Raw genomic sequence first — 25,435 nt, forward strand, 5'->3', positions numbered from 1 at the left:
GAAATTTGATTCTGAAAGGGAGAAAAGCACTGGATTTTGGTTTAAAAGGATGGCAGAGTTAAGGGTTCTTTTCCCCCCTCTAATATTGGGACATTTGGGTATATTTAAAGTCAGTAGAAAAGGAATCTGTCTAGAGGGAGAAATCAAAGAACAATGTTAAACAAGAAGAGTGTTTCTCTGGCATCCAGGGTGGTTGGGCTCAGAGCACAGGGGCTGCTGGCTATAGAGACAGAGGCATGACAGCTCCTTCGAGACAACTCAGGAGCAGTGTCCTGTGGGACACTCTAGGCATTTGGGGGAGGGGCTAGACTGACTGGAAGTGCAGCCTTCTCCACAAAGTGAAAAAAAGAAAGGCATTTAGTGGAAGTGAGCATCCAGAGTTGGGGACCTGGGATAAAGAGTGCTGAGGAAGTCTGGAAGAGTAACCATAGGAGTAAGCCAAGTTGTAAGCCAGACATCTGTAGGCTCATCTGTGGGCCAGGCCTGCTTGGTTGGGGACCTCTCCAGGAGTACCCTGTGGGCTGTAAGCGGATGGAAAGGAGCAGTGGAGGTGACAGGAGGAGTTCAAGAATCAGGGGAGCCTGAATGACTGCCCACACTGGGGAGGTGCACCCGGGGAGTGACCAAGGTAGGCAAATTTAGGGGAGCAGGGTTATGAGGACCAGTTTTTAAAAAATATTTTATTTATTTCTAAGAGAGAGAGAGAGAGAGAGAGAGAGACAGCATGAGCAGGGGAGGGTCAGAGAGAGAGGGGGACATAGAATCTGAAGCAGGCTCCAGGCTCTGAGCTAGGTGTTAACACAGAGCCCGACACGGGGCTTGAACCCACAAACTGTGAGATCATGACCTGAGCTGAAGTCGGACACTCAACCACCTGAGCCACCCAGGCGCCCCTATAAGGACCAGTTTTTGATGGGAAAAGATGAGAAGGTTTGGACATATTGCTGCAGCCCTGCTTGGTGGTAGATTCCAAAGTGAGACAGTGAGACCAGGGTGGAGATCTCACTAGACGTTCAAATGGAGGCTGTTAACTGGGGATGAAACCAGAGGGCAGGTGGATAAAGGAAAAACAACGTCACCAAGGCACTGAAAGAGATTCTGTGAGTGATTCCTGCAAAGAGGTGGAGAGGGGTGTGGAGAGTGGGAGGTCTGAGAGAAGAGGACAAGATCAGGACAGATGGCACAATGTCCGCTGTTGAGCCATAGACATAAGGAGGCAGGAGCTCTGGGGGCTGGAGGTGATACATGGGGATGAAGAAAAGGATGACTCTTCCTCCCTTTCCCCCATTGGATTGGGAAGGGGAAGAGATGTACTAACATTTACTGCACATATTTCATGTCAGGTATAGGATGCTCAATAAATATTAACCAATTAATTTAATTCAATTAATATTAGTTTTAACTCTAATAGTAACTATAAACCCATTTTACAGATGAGGAAATTGAGACTTAGGCTAGGTAATTTGCCTGAGGCCCTCTGCTGTATGTGGTGGCGTAGGGATTTAAACTAGACTCTTCGGCTCTTAAGCCTATAACATTTCCAGTAGTAACCCTTGGTGAAGCCTCAAGAATAGATTGGGTAAGAACTGCCCCACAGTGCTGGAAAAAAAGGCTAATATTCCTGAATGTACTTTCTGCTTGTCTGGCCATGGAGCCTCACTGAGGAGGGAGGGAGAATCCTAATGGGTTTCATGGGCTCAGGGGTGAAAATGTGGAAAGGAAGGTCAAGTAGAGAAGGGCCCTGACTCTCCAAGATGCGTCATATCTTGCCAGTCACACTGCCCTGATGCTTCAACCTCAGAAGAGGTGGATACCAGGGACCCAGTATAGCCTTGCTTACTCTCACATCTGTGGTTAGTCTGCCTTGGTGCTAGCAGAGAATGCACTGGGTGGTCTAACGATACCCTTTGCTTCTTTTCTCCTCTGGAGGACTTGCAAAGGACTGAGGGATGCTTCAAGCATGTTGCTGAGCACAGCAGGAAGGGCAAGAGCAGAGGAGATGAGGGTATTTCAACACCTTGACTCTGTCTCTTCTCCCATCCAGGGAAGAGCTGTTGTGAACAGAGCCACCAAGCGATGTCTGGAGATGAAGAAAGACACTTCCAGCATCTATGTGCCTGTGCTCCAGACCTGCACCACACAAGTGTGGACAATACAGTATACTGTGCAAAACTGGGGCTCAAACTAACGTCCAAGGATCCTCAGAGATCCTGGATTCAGAATACCAGTTCCTGTCACTGGAATGGCTTCTACTCCTAATGCTGCTCAAAGTGGGGAGGGTGAGAAGTGGAAAGTATGTGTGTGTTTATTGTGACTTGAGCCTGCAACACACAGAATGCAGGGAGATGAGGTCCGTGCATATGTCAAGAAGTGCAGGCTGCAGAGGGGAGAGGAAACTGTTCCCCAGCATCCCTTGGAAATTTATGATATAGATCAAATGCCATTCTTGGAAACTCCTTGAAATAAGCACCATCATTTGGCTGCTATGTGGGGACAGAACTAGGCGGATGGAAGTCTATCGTTGACTTCTGCCAACACTGTTTAGTCTTCATTCCTGACAACTACTATTGCCATCTGCCCCACACATCCTCCTCCAGCCCATCTGCTCAGAGACTCCCCAGACAGCCTGGGGGCTGCTCCACAGGAGAGGCTGGGTCATCATCGGGCTGGTCGCATGACAGTTTGGGTGGCACCAATTCTCTGAAGGTGCGTTGTCACTGCTGTTCCCCTTTCCTGAACTGTCCTGAAAGATGCAGCAAATAGACAGGTAGTCTTAAAAAATTCCTCCATCATCCTCCACAGCAGTTTTACTTAGACTACCCAGTCTCTCCCATACCAAAGAGATTCCAGAGGCTGAGGGTAGGAGAGAATGTGTTTCTACTAATCCCAGCTCTGCATAGTGCATAGAGAATGGTAGAAAAGCCCAAGTCCATATGAGTCTTTTAGTAGCCTATAACACTTAGTAGATGTGATGCCTATTTCCTTTTATATTCCCTGAAAATTATGGAGGAACTGAGGCTTGAAACAGAAGGGCATCACTTACTGAAATACAAAGAAGGAATTGTAGGCAAAAACTTAAAACCAAGGGTCCTTAGTTTTGTCTGCTGGACAAATCCTTTCCCCTAATTGGTGAATTGGGAAGATATGTCTAAGGATGACAATTTGGCAAGGTCCTGGTGGTTGGTGGGAGTGGTCACCATGGTGGGGGAGGAGGTAGGGTGTGATGTGTGTATGTTGTGTTGTGGGCTCACCTTTGAAGGATGTGCAAATTGGTCCCTTCCTTGAGAGAGTCACCTTTTCCTTTTAGTCTTATGTAGCTACTTGGGTATGATTCTGGGAATAATTATCCTTTCTTTAGGCATTAGGCAGACAAGACACTGATAATTTAGTACAGAATTAAATCAGCTGAAAATTTTTAAAGAAAGCTTTTAGAAGTGTATAAGTCATAAGTGTACAGCTTGATAAAAATTTTGCAGTGACCAAATCCATATCAAGAACAAAAACATTAAGACAGGTAGGATTTTATGATGAGAAAATTAAGGATAAGTTTCTTCATAGCAAATTGAAGAGAAAATGCAATTTATAGCAATGTCTTTTTTTTTAAAAGATGTATTTATTTGGGGGGGGAGTGGGGGAGGGGCAGAGAGAGGGGGACAGAAGACGCAAAGTGGGCTCTTCACTGACAGACTGACAGCAGTGAGCCTGATGTGGGGCTCAAACTCATAAACCATGAGATTGTGACCTGACCCGAAGTTGGATGCTCAACTGACAGAGCCACCCAGGTGCCCCACAAAGTTTTTAAAAATCTTGTGCCCAAAGGAAAAATTTTCTAGGGTTTGAATATCTGCTATAGCCTATAGTTTTGGTAAATATTACTAAGCTTAATATGTCTTATTTATTAAACAACTTTTAGATATTCATAATAGCAAGTAACAAGTATAATTAATTTTAGAAATACAGAATAACCTACACTTTGGGGAATTTCTGAAAATTCCTGAAAGTTCTGATTTTTTCCCCCTGAATCCCCAAAGTAATGTCTGTTGAGAAATTGTTGAGAATACTACCCTAACTTTGCTGAAACCTACTTGATGGTCTCCCTTAATTTATTGCTCTGGGTTTTCCATTAAACAATCAATCAAAGCGGTTTCTTTCAGGTTTTTTAAATAAAAATTTTGTACTTCTATTTTTTTTGCCAATTTTTTAAACCACTTCATTGAGTTATGATTGACATGTAAAAAACTATACATATTTAAGATGTGCAATTCAATCAGCTTGGGGATAAATACACCCCCATGAAACCATCATTGCTATCAAGGCATAGACATATTCATTGCTTTCCAAAGCTGCTTCTTGCCCCTTTTATTATTGTTAGTATTATTATTATTACTACTACTACTATTTGTGGCAAGTATACCACCATGGAAGACTTTTAAGTATATAACATAGTATTGTTAGTTATAGGCACTATGCTGTATTGCCCCAGAACTTATTCATCTTGCATAACTAACACTTTATATCCATTGACCACCATCCCCTGTTTCCCCCTCCCTGACCATTCTATTCTCTGCTTCCATGAGTCTATTTTTAGGTTCCACATATAAGTGAGATCACATTTGTCTTTTTGTGTCTGGCTTATTTCCTTTAGAATAATGTCTTCCAGGTCCATCCATGTTACTGAAAATTTGCCAAGTGTTTTTATTTTTTTTAATTTTTTAATTTTTTATTTTCTAGGGGAGAGAGAGAGAGAGACAGCATGAACAGGGGAGGGTCAGAGAGAGAGGGAGTCACAGACTCTGAAACAGGCTCCAGGCTCTGAGCTGGCAGTCAGCACAGAGCCCGAAGCGAGGCTAGAACCCACGAACAGAGAGATCATGACCTAAGAGAAAGTCGGAAGCTAAACCGACTAAGCCACCCAGGCGCCCCTTGCCAAGTGTTTTTAAATGTCTTCCACAAAATCAGTTTCCCGGGAGTCTTTTCTTCTCAAGTCTGTGTGCACACGTGCTGTGGTTGGCTGCAAGATTTCAACTATGGCTGGAACACTTCACTCCTGAATTGCCCAGCATGGCTGAGGGAACAGGAGACATAGATTAAGGGGGCAGAAAAGCACTGGTTCAAGGGCAACAAGGGCGGTGACTGCAAAGCCAGTTTGGGTGATGAAGGATATGCTGCGGGAAAGTTGTGGCTGGAGGTGTGGATGTGTGGGTACCGGCACTGGTACCTGCATGCCTTAGGGTGGGGTCAGCAGGGCAGCAGATCCTGCAAGGTGGTGAAGGGAGTGGGGGTTGGCAGAGGACTACACTTGTCTCCAGTATCTGGGGCAGGAGGCTGCATGGTGCTGGGTAGCTCTCAGCGAACTTTGACAGTGGCAAGTAGTGGCACTGATAGCTAAGTCTGGGAATTGGCCAGGCAGAGAGGCTGTGAGAGGGCCCTGAGAAAAGGCCTCTGTCTGTGTTTGCTGCTGTTCTTATTCACCTCCCTGCCAGAAGACTTTGGCTTTCTTTCTCTGTCTGCAGTTTTCCTTGACTCTGCCCATCCTTAAATGTTAAGACCTTTGCACCTAGGATTAACTCAGCTCCAGTAGAGCTGATCAGTGGGTTAACTTAATCTTGTGTATCTTTTCATTCAGTTGGGATGGGGCAGCAAGGAGTTTTTACTCATAAATACTTTATCCCCCAGACCTTTAATCATGGGCAGGCTGTTTTCTATGGAGGATTTTTTCTTTAAGGTCCTGCCCTAGCCCACAGGGTATTGAAAAGAGCTCTGTAAAGGGAGCAAGGTTACCACATATTAGACTCACTTTTCTTCCTTGAACCCTTTGGGAGCAGGAATATTTCTTAATACCCTCATAAGAAACACCCTTAAAAAGGGAAGGCATCTCTTCTACCTCATCCCCACCAGTGTGAACTCCCTGTAGGCAAGTTCTCTAAGGGAGAGAAAAAGAGAGGGAGTGAGAGGCTGGGGGGAAGAGAGGATTTAGCTATTCTGGGCAACATCTAGGCAGAAGCAATTTCACTGATGTTGCCCAACACTGCCCTCCAAATGAGAATCAAGGGCCAACTCAGCAGACCCCTGGCTATCTTGAGCTTTTCCAAACATCCTGTTTATACGCAGAGGGGTTTGGAAAAATAAAAGCAGTCAGGACCAGTTCCACCCAAAAGGCAAGGAGGGGAGGTTCTTAAGGGAGCAGCCAAAGTGCCTGGGGGAGGGTGGCTATGGTCGAGTTGAGTCTCTCTGGGCAAATAGACCAGTTGGCCAGTCACTCCCTGAACACAACATGGTAGAATAAACAGGCAACCATTCTGAAATCCCACTTGCCCTGGCCCTAGGCTGGAGTGGTCTGGCAAATCCAGTAGTGGAGAGATTTCATCCCAGACATGCTTTGAATAAGTGTACCCAGTCGAGACTTTGCCAGACCCGTCTGTCTTCACTCCATCCTTAGATCCTTTGGGCTCCAGACAAGATCAAAGGTTCTTGCTCTTCTTGGATAAAAGCCTGAGAAAGAGAGAGAGAGAGAAAGAGAGAGAGAGAGAGAGAGAGAGAGAGAGAGAGAGGTTTGTAGGAGTTTTTTCATTATAGGCTCCTAGTTACTGAAATTTGAAAACCTGGCTGTGAACACTTATTCCAGGCCAACTGTTGGCACCAATCTTATAGCGAGGATCGACTTCTACCCCCACTCCCCACCCCCTTTCAAGTCAAATATGGAAAAACTCCATTTGGCAGTTATTTCCCCTGAAATAGCAACAAGAAGAGAGACAAATATCCCAAGTTTTTAAAAAAGAAAACTTTACAGTGAATCAGGCGTTCTCCTACAATGTCATTTTAATAGGTAATATCTTTGATTCTGTCATCACATCCCTGATGTTTGTGATTATAAATGAGCCTCCAGACTGAGGGTGCAGGTCAGTTCTAAAGCCACAGTTGGGATTAAAAAAAACAAAACAAAACCCGCAGTGTATTAAAAGACACACAGCCAGAGAGGAGAGAGTTTAAGTACAACCATGAGTCAGAGAGTAGAAAAGCCAAGGTAAATAGGCTGCCTGCAGTGAGGGCTCTGGGGACAGTGTTCGGCTTACCTTGAGGTTGGGTGTTTCCTCTCTCCCATCTGGAGGGCACCTTGTAATACAGTGTTTTTCCTTGTAGAGTGAATGCCCTCACAGAAGGGACACCTTGTTTCTTCTCTTTCAGATTCACATTCTCATGCCTCCTACTGCAGGGGTCAGAAAAGAGAGAAAAGAGGAAGAGCCATTTAAATCCCTTTCTTTGTTGCCTTTCCAGACTTTGTAGCTGCTGGATGCATGACCTAGACACACCACGGGTATGAAAACTTAGCCATGTTTCTTTTAAATTTTATGGTTTTCATCCATTTTTCCTGTCCTTCAGTCCCAGCTTTCATTTCCACCGATCTGTCGAATCAACTTGAATGATGCAGAAAGGGAAGCAGGAGAACAGGAATCAGGGATGGGCTAAGAGGTGTGGGCAGGTTGTGTGGAGGAGGTTCCCAGCTCATGCCTGACACTTAGGAGTCTTCCTGACAAGTTTGGGATTTGCAGAGGTGAGTGAAGAAGGAGAGTCTTCGTGGTGGAGAAGCCTGAGACTATCTGAAGGGCAAGATTACAGGTGAGTAGAGACGTAGGAGCAAAGGGAGCCAACAGTGAACTTGCCTGGATGAACTGAAGGGATGAAGAGGAGATGAGGGCAAGCCCGGGTAGAGAGCTCGGCCTTCAAGGGACACAGTGGCCAACAGAAATGTCCTCCCTGCTGTCTTCTCCCTAAGGAATACATACAGAAACAAATGAATAACAAATATTTGTGTTTTATTTTTCATTATAAATTTCCCAAAGCACATAAAGACCTAAATAATAAATAAATAAATAATCGTATGCATAACCTTACCACTTTGATTCTCTTTATTTCCTTCTCATCTGTTTTCTTGAATGTATATGTCTAAACATGTTTATACGTTTTATAAAATTAGGACCATTTCTGATATACACTTTAGCTTGATTTTTTAAAATAGAATTTATTGCCAAGTTGGCTAACATACAGTATATATAGTGTGCTCTTGGTTTTGGGGATAGATTCCCATGATTCATCATCTACATACAACACCCAGTGTTCATACCGACAAGTGCCTTCCTCAATGCCCATCATCCATTTCCCCCTTTCCTCTGCCAACCCCCCAATCAATCTTCAGTTTGTTCTCTGAATTTAAGAGTCTCTTATGGTTTGCCTCCCTCCCTCTCTGTTTGTAACTATTTTTTCACCTTCCCTTCTCCTACGGTCTTCTGTTAAGTTTCTCAAGTCCTACATATGAGTGAAAACATATAATATCTGTCCTTCTCTGACTGACTTATTTCACTTAGCATAATACCCTCCAGTTCCATCCACACTTCTGCAGATGGCGGGATTTCATTCTTTCTCATTGCCAAGTAGTATTCTATTGTGTGTGTGTGTGCATGTATGTATATATATACATATATGTACATATATGTATATATATATGTGTGTGTATATATATATATATGCATATATATACATATACCACATCTTCTTTATCCATTCATCAGTCAGTGGACATTTGGGCTCTTTCCACAATTTGGCTATTGTTGATAGTGCTGCTATAAACATTGGGGTATGTGTACCCTCTAAATCAGCACTCCTGTATCCTTTGGATAAATTCCTAGTAGTGCTATTACTGGGTTGTAGGGTAGTTCTATTTTTAATTTTTCAAGGAAAACAGAAACCCAGCTTTTTCCATGGATTTAGAGAAGTCATCAACTGAACTGACTGAACACTTCTGACAAAGTTTCTAACATAGGCTTTATGAGAGAACTCTAGAACAATGGTGTCACTGAATCTCCTTCAGGAGCAGGTTTTGTGTGGAGCGGAGCACTCCCTCAGCTTACCAGCCCCGTGTAGGGGGCTGCTGCTCTAAGAAGGAAGAGGGCAGATGGAGGAATACTGTTCCGTGGTACAGGGGATGATGCTTCTGGGAGGATGCTCATTACAGTCCCACTTATTGAACATCTACTATGTGCTGGGCAATGGAGCTGTGCAAATACTATCTGTCATCCTCCAAATAATCGGACAAAAGAGGTGTTATTATCCATACTTCCCATGTGAGGAAACTAAGGCTCCCAGAGGTTAATTTACCATTTGCAGCCACACTACTGCTAAGTGAGTAAGTAAGGCTCCGACTTGGGTTTCCCAGGGAGTAGAAGAATAGAAAATTACAGGCTTTGAAATACACAGAATGGGGCACCTGGGTGGCTCAGTCAGTTAAGCAGCTGACTTTGGCTCAGGTCATGATCTTGCGGTTCTTGGGTTCGAGCCCCACATCAGGCTCTGTGCTAACAGCTCAGAGCCTAAAGCCTGCTTAGGTTCTGTGTCTCCCTCTCTCTCTGCTCCTCCCCCACTCCTGCTCTGTCACTTTCTCTCAAAATTACATAAACATTAAAAAAAAAAGAGAAATACACAGAAAGCATGGATTTGAATCATTTTTGTTAAAACACAACTTTCTTTTAGACTATAAAAGTAAGAAATATTTATCAAAGACAACTTGCTAATCATCTCTCTCTTTTCTCTGGCACCTTGACTTGGAAAGTCTCTGTTACCTGATTTCCCCTGCCAGGATCTTACATTAATTCATTCAACAAACACATGTTTTTCAATGGCTATGTTTTAGTCACTATTAAAGGGAGTGAAAAAAAATTGGGTAAGTTTTAAACCCTGCCTTCAGGAAATAGTGCAACGGGACTAGGCAGCCACATGCACTCTAACGGTGACATCCGTAATGATGATTACCACAGAGACCTGATGCCAGGGCTCAGGAAATACAGCTTTGAAGGGAGGATTAAACCTGCCTGGCAAGGGTCAGAGACGACCTCAGAATGAAGGCAGTATCCTCTCCCTGAGCCTTGATTGTTTCATCTGTTAGCCTTCCAAAGTCCCTTCTGGAGTGTGGCAAGTGGCCTCCTTGAGTACAGTCCCTTATGCATCTTTGGCAAGGGGAGACCTGCTCAGCTACAGGGTTAGATTCATTTCACCTCCCCCAACCCCTTTCAATGCCTTCTAGTCTTTTAGTGGCAAATTGTGATCTCTTCTACTCTTCTCCACCCTCAAATTTCCTGGAAAACAGATCCCAAGGTCAGGATTTGCTCTGGTTCAGCTCTAAATCCCTCTAGGACTTCATACTTCTCACAGAGAAGATGATTGGTTAGTGTGCATGAATGCATAACAGTTTTTCTTTTTGGAGATTTTTTGCATGCTGTTTAAAAAGTACCTGTATTCAGGGGTAGCTGGGTGGTTCAGTCGGTTGGCCTCCAACTTTGTCTCCCATCATGATCTCATGGTGTGTGAGTTCGTGCCCCACGTCGGGCTCTGTGTTGACAGTGAGGAGCCTACTTTGGATCCTCTGTCTCCCTCTCTCTCTGTCCCTTCCCTGTGCAAGCTCTCTCTCTTTTCTCAAATAAATAAATAAATAAATAAATAAATAAATAAACAAACATTTAAAAAGGACCTGTATATGTTTTCTCCAATTTATGGAAAAAATTACCACAAACGGTGGCTTGAAATGACATAAAAGTAACATCTTACAGTTCTGGAGATCAGAAGTCTAACTCAGTGGGTCTCATTGGGTTAAAATCAGGGTGTCATCAGGTCTGTGATTCTTTCTGGAAGTTCTAGAACAAATTTGTTTTTATTTACTGGTTCATTTGGTTTATTTTATTTTGTTTTGTTTTTTTTGTGTTTTCTAGCTTCTAGGGGCCGCCCTGCATTCCTTGACTTGTAGCCTTCTTTCCTCTTAAGAGTCAGCTATGGCTGGTTAAACTTTGCTCGTATTGCATCACTTTGACACTGATTGTTCTTCCTTTTCTTTTCTTTTTTTTAATTTCTAAGAGAGAGAGAGAGAGAGAGACAGCGTGAACAGGGGAGGGTCAGAGAGAGAGGGAGACACAGAATCTGAAACAGGCTCCAGGCTCTGAGCTGGCTGTCAGCACAGAGCCCCGATGCGGGGCTTGAACCCACGAACTGTGAGATCATGACCTGAGCCAAAGTCAGACACTTAACCGACTGAGCCATCCAGACTCCCCTGTTCTTCCCTTTTCTGTCTTTTAAGACCCTTGTGATTATGTTGGGTCCATCTGGCTAATCCAAGATCATCTCTCTATCTTAAGGTCTGTTGATTAGCAACCCCAATGTCATTTTGCCATGTAACGTAGCATAGTCACAGGTTACAGGGAGTAGGATGAAGATACCTTTTGAGGATTTTACTCTGTTTACTATGGTGCCAAAGGACATTATTATTATTATTATTATTAGGACTTCAGGACCAATCATCTACCCATGTACTTACTTACCTAGCATTTGTTGTTCCATGTGTTTTGTTAGATGCTGGGAAATCAAAGGTGCACAATACATAATCAAAGGTAGGAGGGCAAGAATAAACAACTGAAGTGCAATCTGACAACATTATAATATAGGTGTGCAAAGGGGACTGTGGGGGTAACAGAGGAGGGACACTAATCCCAGACTGGAGAAAGAGATGATACCTAACCTGAGCTTTAAGGGAGCAGGGATTGGAGATGGGGGTCCATATGGAGGAAGAGCATTTGCAAAAACCTGGGCATTACGGTGTTCTCTGGGAGCTAAGACAGTTTAAGTTATGGAGCAGAAGGTGCTTTCCCCACATTCTTCCTGTGTGGTCCTTAAGCAAGAAAGCTGAGGCTGAGTAGATAAGCATTGGCAGATCATGGTGGGCCTCACATGCAGATAAGGAGCTGTATGTACTTCATGCTTTAGCCACTGGGAAGAGACTGAAGAATTTAAAACAGGAATGACAGTGAGGTGATGTGCCAGCTTTGCATCAAATTTAGGGTTTTGTTCCTTCCAGGAGCCATACATGGTCTTCCTTCTTCTAAAAGTGGCCATTTTCTACCCTTGCTGTTAGGCTAGGGAGGCCTCCTGTTGGCCTTCGGTAGGCTAAGGCTGCTTTGAGGTCCTCAAAGATGACTTTGCAGCATCTCTTCCCATATTATGCCCAGGACACGGCCCTGAGCACCTCCAGGTGTTCAGGCTTTTCCCCAGAGCCATCTGCATGAAGGTCCTAATTAGGACAGCATCAATGAATGGTGAATTCATTTGTAGAAAATGATTGTTTGTCTCAGCAGATTTGTTGCTTCTATGAAGGTAGTAGCAGAAGCAATTATGCAGCAGCTGTGGTATAGTGGCAAAAGCACTGGTTTTAGTCAGAAAATCTCACTCTCTCAGCTCCGCCATTTAATAGGCATTTGGCTTTGGGGCAGTCACATAGATTCATTGCATCTCAATTCCATAATGTAGAGAGTGGGGGAGGTCTTAGCCTGGCTGTTTAACTGCTGTAACCACAAGTTTAGTAATTTAACACAATACTAGCTTATGCCTTACTCATCCCACAGTCCAACATGGCTGTTCCTGCTCACAAGGCTCTTCTGCACAGCTCTTCTCCAATGGACTCAAGGACTTAGGATCCCTCCATCTTATGGCTTCCTCAACCCCCTCCACCCTGCAGTCCTCAGAGTCCTTGCCTTTTGGCCAAAAGGATAGTGAAAGGAGAGAGAATGTTCAGGTTTGTACAGTTTTATGGTCCAGACCAGGAAGTGACCACATCTGTTTTGCCCACATTCCATTGGGCAGAACCCAGTCACATGGCTGCACCTAATTAACTGCAGGGGAAGCTGGGAAATGCAGTCCAGCTGTATGCTCCGGGGAAAAGCCAATGGTTTGGTTTACCGAATACCTGGTCACCCTTTCTAACTATATAGACAATAACGATACAATTATTTCTAGAATTAAGTTAGATAAGTAAGTGTTGGTGCTGCGAGCAGTGCCATATACACGGTAAATATGGAATGCGAGTTTTTGCGCCCTGCAAGGGGTGTCTGGGAGAACAGATGCTTCCGGAAGGAAATGTAAATTGTGGGTTGTGAGATCAGTTCTCCTTTGTGGTTTCTTTTAGAGTGTATCAGGAAACAATATTCAGTAAGAAATAGTCCATTAGAATCAGTAAAAAATACTTAAACAGAAAATAGTCCATTAGCCCTGGCACCCTTAGGACAGAGCTCTTTGTCTGATAGACACAGAGTTGCTTCCTGGCTCTGATAGAAGCAGTGTCTCTGGCCATCCTCATCTGCCTTTGCTGCTTCTTTTCCAATTAACTGTCCCCTGCCCACCATCCCCAACTGACACACACTAATTCCCCTCTTGGAGGATTATAATGGGGGCTGAATCAGGAGTGATGGGCGGGGAGAGGGGTTTAAATCAGGCAAGATAATTTAGAGGAAAAAATAAAGCAATATAGGTCATCTAAAGGAGAAGTAAATGGAATTTGGCCTGAGAGAAAGGTCCAGACTAATTCAAACGCTTGTGCAACTAAGTATGCAAATCAATTGAACAGAGAATAGAGGGAATGCTGGTGTAAATGTTTTGTAATGAAGTAAGACTTTGTTGACTCCAAATGTTAGGGCCTTTATGCTTTCCGATCCATTATCCCCCCCACTCCCGCCATCTGACGACGGGAACTTCATTAGGATTAGAAGAAATTCCCCCTCCCTTCCTGCACATTTGAGGGCTGTGATTTTTATTAGAACACGGATTTTTTAAAGACATAATAAGAAGATTATTCCTTCTCCTTTTCACCAGTTCAAGCCCTGCCTTGGAAAAAACAGAAGAAGGAACTATTTACTGATGTGTGCTGCTTTTAGAGCCATCCCGGGGGACAGATACATCTCCATTAAGCATCCAGTTGTTGAGAGCTGCAGTAGGCTCAGTAATGAACTCTGTGATCTGAAGGCTGGGGGCTGGCTGGGAGGGGGCTCTAATGGCGGCCTGGAAAGCAAGTCCCTCTCTGCTCATCCTCTCTGAAGATGTCCAAGGATGGGTCATTAGAAGATGCTGAGCCTTATGTGTGAGGGCTGAGGGGCAGGCTGCAGAGAGTGATGAATAGGGGTCATTTGAAAGAAAGACATGACAAGTTAAAGGGAAATAATAATTGTGGCTCAGAACTCAGAGCTTTTATCCAGCCTTGAGCTATTCTTGCTCTGCTTGGGGGAGGGAGGGCTGCAGGCTTCTTCTGCTTCAAAGAAGCATGAAAAGGAAGAGAAGCCTGGTCTTAGGGTATATGGAAGGACATGACGAGGGGAGGGGAGGGCTCAGCTCAAAAGCTAGAAAGAATCTGGAAGAGGAGCTGTTGGAGAAGGAACCCAGCAGGAGGTGTAGAGAACCAGGACTCAGGATTCTAATCCTAGAGCACTCAGGGTCTCCGTTTCAGAAAAAAGAGGAATAAGGACCAATGCATAGCTGTCTTACCATCAGCATGGAGAGGAACTCTATGGCTGCCATTCCTTTAACTAGTTTTGCTTTCCTTTCCTTTGTGGTGGATTTCCTTATAAAAGGGGTTTCAGGGTGTGGCTGTTGAAAACCTGGGCTTGAATTCCAACTCTACCATTTGTTAGCTAGCTGAACTTGGGGAAGTTCATCAACTCTGAGCTTCAGGGAAGGGCCAGGATTAAAAGAATAATGTAGGTAAAATAGTACAGCATCTGGCACATAGAATTCATTTATCAAAAGTTAACTGATGCTGTAAAAAAAATGCTTAGTTTGACCCAGGAACTGACTGGAAATTTGGAAAGGCATTCCAGACAGTGTGATAGAGTTGTCCTTACACAAACAAAATTCTGAGGGCTGTTCTCATGGGATTTGCACCCATTTGGAGACAGAAGATGTGGGTTCCAGTCACAGTGCCACCATTAACAAGCTGTGGGACTGGCAGGCAGCCCAGGTAAGCTGTTCAGGGCTCAGGTTCTCACTTTCAAAATAGAGATGGTGCTTGATCTGCCTCAAAGGGGTCTTTTAGGGGTCCAGAAGGCAACCCCAAGAGCACTTTGTGAAAGGGAAAAGTCTAGGCAAACACTAGGGGTCACTAAAGTGAGTGACCTGTGCACTGAGCAGGATGGTGACCTGTGGAAGTGAGGTGCAGGGATGATTAGGGAGAAAGTAGAGGAGGTAGGGAGGGAGCAGAGAGTGGAAGAGAAGGGGCTAAGAAGCTGGAAGACAGTAGATAGAGGGGCCAAGATTACCCTTGGGTTGGCTGGAGGATCAGGGTTATAACCAGGAAAGACCAAATCCCAGGTACAAGAGTAATGGTAGGATTTCCGTGAGAGACTGCTTTGTATTAAGATTTTTGAGCCCTGTGGGCTGAAGGTCATAGGGGTTAAAAGTATAAAATAATGATAATAAATAACATTTATTGAGCTACTCATTATTCATTTATTTGACAAATCTTGAGTGCCCACAATGTGCCAGGCAAGGTTTTAGGTGCTGGGTTCACCTTTAGGTTCACCAGTGAACAAAACAGAAAAGAATCCTTGTCCTCATGGACCTGACAGCCTAAGCAGGAAAATAGAGACATAATTTTTTTTTCAAATTTGTTTGTTTGTTTGTTTGTTTAGAGAACACAAGCATAGGAGGGGCAGAGAGGAGAGACAGAATCCCAAGCAGGCTCTGCACCATCAGCACAGAGCTTGACGTGGGGCTCGAACTTTCAAACTGCAAGATATGACCTGAGCTGAGATTAAGAGTAAGACACTTAACTGACTGAGCCACCCAGGCACTCCAATACATTTTTTCAGCAGAAATATATAAAATAGGACAACTGGAGATCCACAGTTGGACCCTAAGCTCACGTCATATGCAAATGTTAACTCCAAATGGATCAAAGACAAAGTGCAATAGCCAAAGCTATAAACTCTTAGGAGAAAACATAATCATAATCTTTGGGACTTTGGACCTGGCAATGGAGTCTCATTACAACACCAAAAGCACAAGCAACAACACCAAACCAGATTAATTTGAATTATCAAAACAAAAACTTTTGTGCTTCAAATTACACTACCAAAGAAAGAAAAGACAACTTACAGGTTTTTTTATAACCCTGCTTTAAAAAAATAAAATCTATTCACTTTAAAAAAAAAAAAAAAAACCTGGGGCACCTGGGTGGCTTAGTCGGTTAAGCGTCCGACTTTCTCTTGGGTCATGATCTCGCGGTTCGTGGGTTCGAGCCCCGCGTCGGGCTCTGTGCTGACTGCCAGCTCAGAGCCTGGAGCCTGTTTCAGTCTGTGACTCCCTCTCTCTCTGACCCTCCCCTGCTCACGCTGTCTCTCTCTCTCTCTCCTAGAAATAAATAAAAAACATTAAAAAAAAATTAAAAAAAAAAAACTCACAAGATGGGAGAAAATATTGCAAATCACATATCTGATTAGAGACTTGTATCTAGAATAAATAAAGAATATATAAAGAATGGGCAAAGGATCTGAATAGGCATTTCTCAAAATATGCTGCACAAGTGGACAATAAGCACATGAGAAGGTGCTCAACACTTTTAGCCCACCAGGGATGCAAATCAAAACCACAATGAGATACCACTTCACACTCACCGGGATGACTATAATTAAAAACAAACAAGTAAGCAAACAAACAAAAGCCTTAGAAATTAACAATTGTTGGGGCACCTGGGTGGCTCAGTTGGTTAAACACCTGACTGTTGGCTTTGGCTCAGGTCATGACCTCCTGATTCATGGGTTCAAGCCCTGCTTAGTGCTTTGGGCTTCCAGTGTGGAGCCTGCTTGGGATTCTCTCTCCCTTCCTCTCTTTCTGCCCCATCCCCTGTTCATGGACACCCATGCTCTCTCTCTCTCTCTCTCTCAAAATAAATGAATAGAAAACTTAAAAAAAAGAAATTGCTGATTGCTGGTGAGGATATAAAGAGATCAAAGCACTCACACCCTGCTGGTGGGAATGTAAAATGGTACAGCCACTTTGGAAAACAGTCTGGCAGTTCCTCAAAAAGATAAACACAGAGTTACCCTATGACCCAGCAATTCCACTGCTAGGTATATGTATGAAAGAAATGAGAACATGTCCACAAAAGATTTTGTGTATGAATGTTCATAGCACATTATGCATAATAGCTCAAAGCTAGAAACCCAATTTTTCATCAGTTGGTGAATGAATAAACAATGTTCTATAATCCTTGCAATGGAATCTTGGCCACAGAAAGGACTGGAGTCCTGACACATGCTACAACACAGATGAACTTTGAATATATTATGCTAAAGGAAGGAAAACAGTCACAAAAGACTATGTATTATATAATTCCATTCATGGGAAATGTTTACAATAGGCAAATATAAAGAAACAAAGTAGGTTAGTGGATGCTGCGAGCTAGTGGGAAATGAGGGCGGAGGCTTTGGGGAAGGCTTTGGAGGTGATAGCTAAAGGGTTTTCTTTGGAGGTGAGGAAAATATTCTAAATTTGATTGTGGTGATGGCTTGCACAACTCTGCAGAGTTTATAACCCATTGAATTGTATACTTTAAATGGGTGAATTGTATGACGTGTGAGCTATCTGTGAATAAAAGCTGTTACAAAGAAACAAATACATGTTGTGTCAAATGGTGATAAGTTCTATGAAGAATAGCTGGGCTGTGGTCAGGGAGGGCCTCTCCAGGGAGGTAATATTTAAATGGAGACCAGAGAGAAGTGAGAAAGTAAGCTCTACAAGGATATCAGGGGAAGAATGTTCCAGGCTGAAGGAACAAGTACAAACCTGGAAGACACAGAGAGTTTGCCTTGTCCAGAAACTGTGAGGACGCCCATGAGGGAGAAGCTAATTAAGAGGAGGAGCTGAAGTCTCGCAGGTAGGCACCAGCACTTTCCAGATTATATAGGATCAGAAGGACTGAGGTTGGCTGTTCAGATTTTATACTTGGTATAAAGGGAAGCTACCGGAATAGTTTTTGAAGCAAGCAAATAATACACGTGGCTTTACGTTTTTAAATGACTTTTGCTGAGGGTGGAGAACAGTCTGCAGAATGGTTGGAGCAAGTGAAGAGCCTCTGCGGGAAGAAAGAGCCCTCGTTTGTAACATATGCGAGTTCCTGAGGTTTAGGTGTTCCCACTGTGGCTACTTTCAAAAGAGGACTGTTTGTCAACAGGCTGGAAATATTCCTGAAAATTGAGCAGTCAGCTCTTGGGAGCCAGTATGGGCTCTAGTACACCCTCGGCAGAAGAATACTGATGGAGAGATTTCTAGACCAATAAAATGGTGAGAAAAAAAATAATCAGATTTGGGGCATATTTTGAAAGCTGATGAACAAAGGTAAGGTGGCATTCTTGCTCTATCTCATTTAATCCTTGTAGCAGCTCAAGGCCTCTGTTAGCCCATAGAGGATCTTTGAACAGATTAGAAAAAGACACCCCTTGCTCTGGATGTGAGTAGCCACAGCAGGGTGTGTTGTGTGGTGTGTAGAGTATGGGTTTGGCTTCAGCCCCACTCACTCCAGCTGCCCCGTGCAGGGTACAACCTGCCAATTTGTAACAGAGCATCCCTTTGACAGTGTTGACAAAGATGCTATTGTGTGACTCCCTCTTTGTGGATGAGACATTGGTAGTCCAAATTAGTTAAGCAGTTTGCCTGAAGTGGGGGAGATGGGATTTTCCCAATGTATTATAGCCTGACACCCCAAAGTGGATCTGAACACCCAGCCTGTCATGCCTGACAAATTGCAAGTGAAAGGAAGTGAAAGGAAGAGAAAGAACAGAAAACCCAGAGTTGTAGAGTTCTATGGCAAAATTTTATCCTTGGAATTGTGACAACTCAAGGTAAAGAGAAAGGAATTATAGTTTTTAATTTCTACTTTATGTATAAAATATTCCAAGTATCTTCACATTAATTTGGAAAGAGAAGAAATTTTGGTTTCATTTTAAAGAGAACACTGAAGCTCAGAGAGATTAAGAAATGTGCCCAGGATAACACAGCATGTGAGTGGTGTCTGGAGCAATGGACCCATATTGTCTCTCAGGAGCTTGAACTCTACCAGTGGGCAGAGGAGCCCTACACTTTCATTGCGTCTACCCTTCCTCTGAAGATGATTGGCACATTTATGGACAGGGATCAAGTTGGCCACTTCCTGAAATATTTTAGGAACCCAATATCAGGGCAGAATGGGGAGGGGATCAGATTTTCATTCCTTCAACAAACATTGAATGTCTGTTATTTACCAGCCACTCCAGTTAGGTACTGGGGATTGCAGTGATGAACCAGCATTGCCTCTGACCTTGTAAATTACTCTGCCCTCCTCTTTATGTTCTCATTTACAGTTTGGGGCATAAATCTCATTTGCTCACTCCCAATCTATCCACGGCTTTTAGGGAAAGCAGGATGCTCACACGGTTTGACATTTCTCTAAGCAGCTGTGGGAAATAGAATCTGGACACATGAAAGCTGTAAAAAGTGGAAACTCTTTCTCCTGCATAAAATGTCACTTTGCCCCTTCCTCTGCCAATTCCTGAGCTGATAGAATCGGGAACGCCCACTGCAGGCTTTCTAGATAGCACCAGGCCAGCCCTCAGCCTGCACCCACGTCTCTGTATTCTGGACAAGAGAACAAGGGCCTGTTTTGTAAGGATGCGGGCACTTTCCTAGAGCAGGGCCCCTTCCTGGCTTTGGGAAGGACCAGAGGATTAGGCTGGAAGTTTTTTTTCATGGAAATGGAATTCAAATTGGAACCTTATGTCTAGTTTCTCTGTGCTGCAGAGCATGGCTAGAGCTTGGCCCCCATCAGCCAGATGTGACATTCTGAATGTGGACTCTCTGATGAGCTAAGCATATGCCTGCTCCCTAAATGAAAGGCTGCATGCATATCCTTTTTCCGAAAGGGCTCACTTCTCTTCATGAGGTAGTGAAATACAATGCCCAATGTGTGTGTGTGTGTGTGTGTGTGTGTGTGTGTGTGTGTGTAAAAAGGGAGCTGCAGAGGGTTAGTTTTGCCTTCAGGAAAGCAGGCGAATAGGTTGCTGAGCTTGGGTCAGCAATAGGTCTCCTGACTTTGAATAGGGTCTCCTGAGCTTGAGCATCTTATTTCCCAGGACAGAGTCCGTTCTAGCAGCCAAGTGACTTTCTAAAGTTACTTGACTTTCAGCTAGCTATTGCTGCAAAACAAAGTACCTAGTACCTAATGGCTTAACACAAGGATTTGTTATTGTTATATGCCACAGTTCTGTGACTCAGGAATTCAGACGAGTCACAGTGGGGATTTTCTGTATCTGCTCCGATGTCTGAGACCTCAGCCGGGATGATTTGAGTGACTAAGTCCTGAAACAGCTGGTGGGAGATTCTAAGTGTGTGTGTGTGTGTGTGTGTGTGTGTGTGTGTGTGTGTGTGTCTGTGCACGCGCGCGCGCGTGCTCATGTGCATATATGTATATACTTTGCCTCCCATTAGATAGACTATAGTGGGGGTCAGAATGCATGATTATTTTGTTCAACATTGTATTTCCAGGGCCTATTGCAGTACCTGGCACACAGAAGATGCTCAAAATTATTTGTGGAATAACTGCACGAATTCCTCTGAAGTCTCCAGTATACACGACAAAAGACACCAGGCAGTGACAAGAAAGAGGCAACAAAGAGCACTCTCAAGGACCCTTCTTTTTGTTCTCTTCTCAGATATAAACACTGTTCAGCTTACCCTGAAGTGAGTGGAGAATGCTATTTATTTTGCAGTTAAGACAGCTTGAGGAGTTCAGGGCTCACAGAGTCTAACCTACACTATTGCCTGGGATAATAGGACATGCCTGCAATAATTAATTTTTGGATTTTTGGATTAATAGGTTCTGGGAATAAATGGGAGACACAGAGTACTCTGAGATTTTTTAGATGACAAATCAGTTGGAAATGTCTTTTACTGTAATTTTCACCTTTCTATATTTTGGCTGTTAGTATAAAATCCTTCAGTTTCTGCCACTCATCTTTCTCTTAGATGAGCACTTCCCAATATAGAATGGTACAGAGATACTTGTGAATGTGAGGGAAAATGGCACCTGCGGGGGATGAGTGTGTCTGTATTCCTTTCTCTCTCTCTCTCTCTCTGTGTGTGTGTGTGTGTGTGTGTGTGTGTGTGTGTGTACGTGCCTGCATCTGTGGTTTTGGATACTGCAGCTAGCAACCCATGTCCTGCTCTTAATTGCCTCCAGGAATCAGTTCCTGGACCTGCCTGGAGGGGTACATAAAGCCCACTCCTCAGCCAGTGGGGAGGGCCTGGTTGGTGATGCCTGAGGTCTCAGTGGAAGACCAAAATTGGAAGAGGACTCTCCTCGGGGATTTGCTGACACTGTTGCTCTTGAGGAGAATGTAGTTCTTACCAGTCACTGGGTAGATGCCCAGAGGCACATATCAGAATCCAAGGGTTATAGAATTAGGATTGTAATTTACCTTAGAATCTAGAGTCCCCTTGTGCAAGAGGAGAAACCAAGGTCCAGGGAACTGCCATGACACAGACTAGATAGTGAACATGTGGGCCCAGAAGTCAGGCTTCCTGACTTGAACACTTGAGTGTTCAAGAGTTCAAGGCTCCAGATGTGACCATCCTTTGCAAGGGTAAAGTGCCATGAAAAAGTAAGGTCATTCTTTTCTTTTTTTTTAATTTTTAATGTTTTACTTATTTCTGAGAGAGAGAGAGGCAGCATGAGCAGAGGAGGGTCAGAGAGAGAGGGAGATACAGAATCTGAAGCAGGCTCCAGGCTCTGAGCTGTCAGCACAGAGCCCGACGTGGGGCTCGAACCCACAAACCGTGAGATCATGACCTGAGCCGAAGTCAGATGCTCAACCGACTGAGCCACCCAGGCATCCCAAAAGTAAGGTCATTCTTAATGGTCATGTGTTCTGTGGTCACTTGAATGGGAAGCATCAATAGAGAGGAAACAGAGTTCTCTTAAAAACAGTGATCACTTCACCTTCCTCTGTCTTGTGTGACCTCCCATCCCACCATCCACACAATGGACGACCTTCTTTGGACTCTTGCCCCCTAGCTGTTGTACTGGTTCCAAGCCTAGGTGGAAACAACACAATCATTTCAGAAAAGAGGGTGTAGAGAAGGAAGTATGTGAGGGTGGCAGCGGGGGGAGGGGGGGAAGAGGCTTCCACCTGCTCAGGATACATGAATGAGGTATGAGGGTTCCCCTGAGCCCCTGAGGCTTCTCCCCCACCCTACACCCTCGCTGGCCCCTAATCACCAGTGGTCCTGACAGTCAGATCTATGGGAGAAGAATTCTGGAATCCTCATTCTCAGCCCCATCCAGTACCTTCACCCACCGTGGTCAGAACTTGGCTGGCCTCTAAATTGTGTCTGGGAGGAAATGAGGTCCTCCTTATACTGGGCTGTTTCCAGGCTTCCTGAACCACTGAGCATGGGGAGGGAGAATGAATATTTTATAAAAGGCCATAAAACATAATCTGTTACGTTGAGTGAATTAGAGTCTGTAGTTAAAAAAAGAGAGAAGTTGCCATCAGTGGACCAGGAGTTTTGCATTATTTAGCCCCAGCTCTTCCATCACATCAGTAAAGAAAGAGGGCCTGAACATTAAAATCACACCCTTTGTTCCTCAGGAAGGGAAGCAGCATCCTGGAGGCCCACTCCATACAATTTGGACTCACTTGGCAGGGGACAGTGTTTCTCTGCTGGGAGTGTGCTTGGGAGGAGGGGGGCATATATCTCAGCACCCCAACCAACATGGTCCTTTACAGGGAACATTTTTGAGATCTTGTCTTCCTGCCCTATTTGGGGCACCTGTCTTGCTCAATAGATGGCCCTCTCCAATTTTTTCTCTTTTATAGCAGTAGGCTTCCCCAGATGCCCGACCCTGGGGGAAAGCCAAAAATCATTTTACTTTTGTTTGGATACAAAATGATTTCATTTCCTTTGCTGTAAGCACTCCATCACAAACTATAGCCTGGGCCTTACCATTCCTATCTGTAAAATCCTTTAACTTTTTTTCAGAACTAAAAGAACATTCCATCCCATGGACTCCACATTTAGAAAAATAAAACCCTCCATAGATATAAACGTTGGAACTACAATTTCCTAAACTAGGTCAAAGGTTCTAGATCAATCTCTTCATGATCATCTTATTCAAAGAATTTACGCTTTACTACAGTGGTGGAAGAGGCAGGAAGATGTTTTCTCCATCTTTCCAGAACATACCCTGAAAATCGTAGCTATTTTTGTTCCTTCATTACTGGACTGGATTTTGGTCTCCCCTCCCCTTGTGGTTGTTATTTGGGGACATATTTGCAATGAGATGTGGCTTTCTGTGTCTTATCCAGCTTACCTTACCTCTGCCATCTGCCCTCTCCCCCACCACACACACACACACACACACACACACACACACACACTCATGCTCACATATGCAGCTATACAGGATTTCTTTTACCCCATCAGTGCCTTCAGAGGAATGGTGTTATTGCAGATGAAGGAAGATCCTTTGGACTGTGTGACATTCCCTATATTATCTGCTTAGTAACCAAACTTCTCTCTGCATAGGATGCATATTCCCTTCATCTCTTCTTCCTGATTGCTTTCTCCTCCTTCTCTTCCTTTGTTACTCATCAGCTAACCTGAGGAGCACCTGTTATATAAAAGCTATTGCTCTAGGCCAGAGGGAAAAGATATGACAGGGGCCTTGTCCTCACAAGGATTGGAAACTATGGGAACCTGTCCTTCTCTCTGATCTGCCACGTCATCCTATAAAAGTTTGCTATTTAGAATTGTGGGGTAGGGAAATCCTAATGAATATGGAGTTAAGAGATCTGGATTCCAATCATTGTAGCCATAAGACCATGAAAAAGTCATTTAGTTCTTCTAAAGTCCAAGTCTGTTATTAGCAAAATAAGGCAGTTGAGTGAGGTGATGTTCACCATCACTCCTAAGGCATGGCTCCAGTGATTTAATTTTCTCAAATTATGCTTTACAGTACACAAATCTCTCAAAGTATAAGGTTTGATGAAAAATGAAGTTCCCTGGTTAAATCCACTTGGAAAACATTGGAGTAAATAATGCTAAGGAATGTACTGGAGGCTTTAATATTCTAAAGTCAATTGTGAACTTCTCTGACTGAGACATGAAAGTATCAGATTCCCAAACTCTTTAAATTGGGGAGTGTGCATGTGTGTATACATCCATTAACGTGATGCAAAACTAGAATTGTGTAGAACACAGTTTGGGAGTGAAGAGTGGAATGCCTGCAATGTGAATTCGGGACCCATGGCTACTTACATTTGCAACTTGCGCTGGTGCTCACCAGTTCTGCCACCTGGGGAATTACTTAACTTCTCTGTGCTTAAGCTTTTTCATTTCTGAGATAATGAGGGAAAGCTTCTACCTCATGGCTCTTAGAAAAGTCATTGGGAGTAAGCATTTACTAAATGCTTATAATTAGCTATTGCTATCTTTAGTGAATATCATAGGGCTAATCAACAAAAGGCACTTACAACATTTTATCTTGAAGACTGACTTAGCCACAGTCTTTGGTCCTGCTTGAGATGTCAGCTAGGACACCAGAACTAGAGAGCATGCTGCTGCTTCAGTGATACAGAGTTAGGACATAAAATGGACAAGGAAAAGCAAAAATTCAGAGGAGCTCAATACAAACACGTGAGAATGACACGGTAGGGGGAGGAGTCAGTAACAATAAGAACCAAAAATGCTGGCCAGAGTGAAGCTTTGGAAATTAATTTCATGATTTAGGTATGATGTTTTTCTTTCAGCCATAGAAAATAGAACATTGATTACTTCTGTCATTTGTATCTTCCAAGCAGGAAAGCAGGTAGTTATACAGGTGAGGAGGGGCTAGATTATGCTAGAGTAATAAGCATGGCATAAATCTCAGTGGGTTATACTAAAGGGTTACTCATTGCCTAGTCTATATGTCCATCACTGGTGTTCTCAAGGCTTTGCTCTACCTTTCATTCTGGGCCATAGGCTGGTGGAGCAACTGCCTTCTCATATGCTCTACATCATTATGGCAGAAGAAAACCACTCCAGTAACTAAGTGCTGCAGGCCAGATGCAAGACGTGTCCTGACTCATCAGCTGGAACTAGTCACACAGCCCTGCCACACCATTACATGGGCCAGGAAGGACGCAATCCTTCCCTGTGCCCAGGAGGTGGAGAACTGGAAGTATTTGGTAAATGGTAGCAATGAATCCCGTCAACTGTCCTTCTGATCATGAAACGTCTATCACAGGCAAAATGTGCATACTCATTCCCTAAGGGACACAACCCCAGCGTTACCCAAGAGTGCTATCCAGTCCTGGCAGAAAGCTGAAATTCTAGGATTTCTAGTGGCATGTAGCAGTCTTTACATTAGGGAGTGACATGTTTTGGTCTCTACATCAGTTAGGATTGGGGTTCCTCCCAATTCAGAGACTTAGGGGACCCAAAGACAAGTTATGTTTCCCTCTCTCACAACACAATAAACAATGGTTGATCTGAAATGGGATAACTTTAATAAATAGTTCCATTCAGAAAGGGAGAAAGAGAGAAAAAGCTCAGCAATCAC

The 25,435-nt window shown here is 43.8% G+C and overlaps 1 protein-coding gene across 1 annotated transcript in view; it reads left to right on the forward strand.

The window, feature by feature from the left end:
• The window catches only part of GALNT8 (polypeptide N-acetylgalactosaminyltransferase 8), a 44,566-nt gene extending 42,378 nt beyond the window's left edge, over nucleotides 1-2,188 (forward strand). The window contains exon 11 of the mRNA XM_039255755.1: nucleotides 2,045-2,188. Within this exon, the coding sequence (XP_039111686.1) occupies nucleotides 2,045-2,188 (144 nt within the window). The remainder of the gene's footprint in view (nucleotides 1-2,044) is intronic.
• The last annotated feature ends 23,247 nt before the right edge of the window (nucleotides 2,189-25,435 follow it).

Source organism: Hyaena hyaena, unplaced genomic scaffold (assembly GCF_003009895.1).
Source record: "Hyaena hyaena isolate Hyena2069 unplaced genomic scaffold, ASM300989v1 scaffold_547, whole genome shotgun sequence".
Classification (NCBI taxonomy): domain Eukaryota; kingdom Metazoa; phylum Chordata; class Mammalia; order Carnivora; family Hyaenidae; genus Hyaena; species Hyaena hyaena.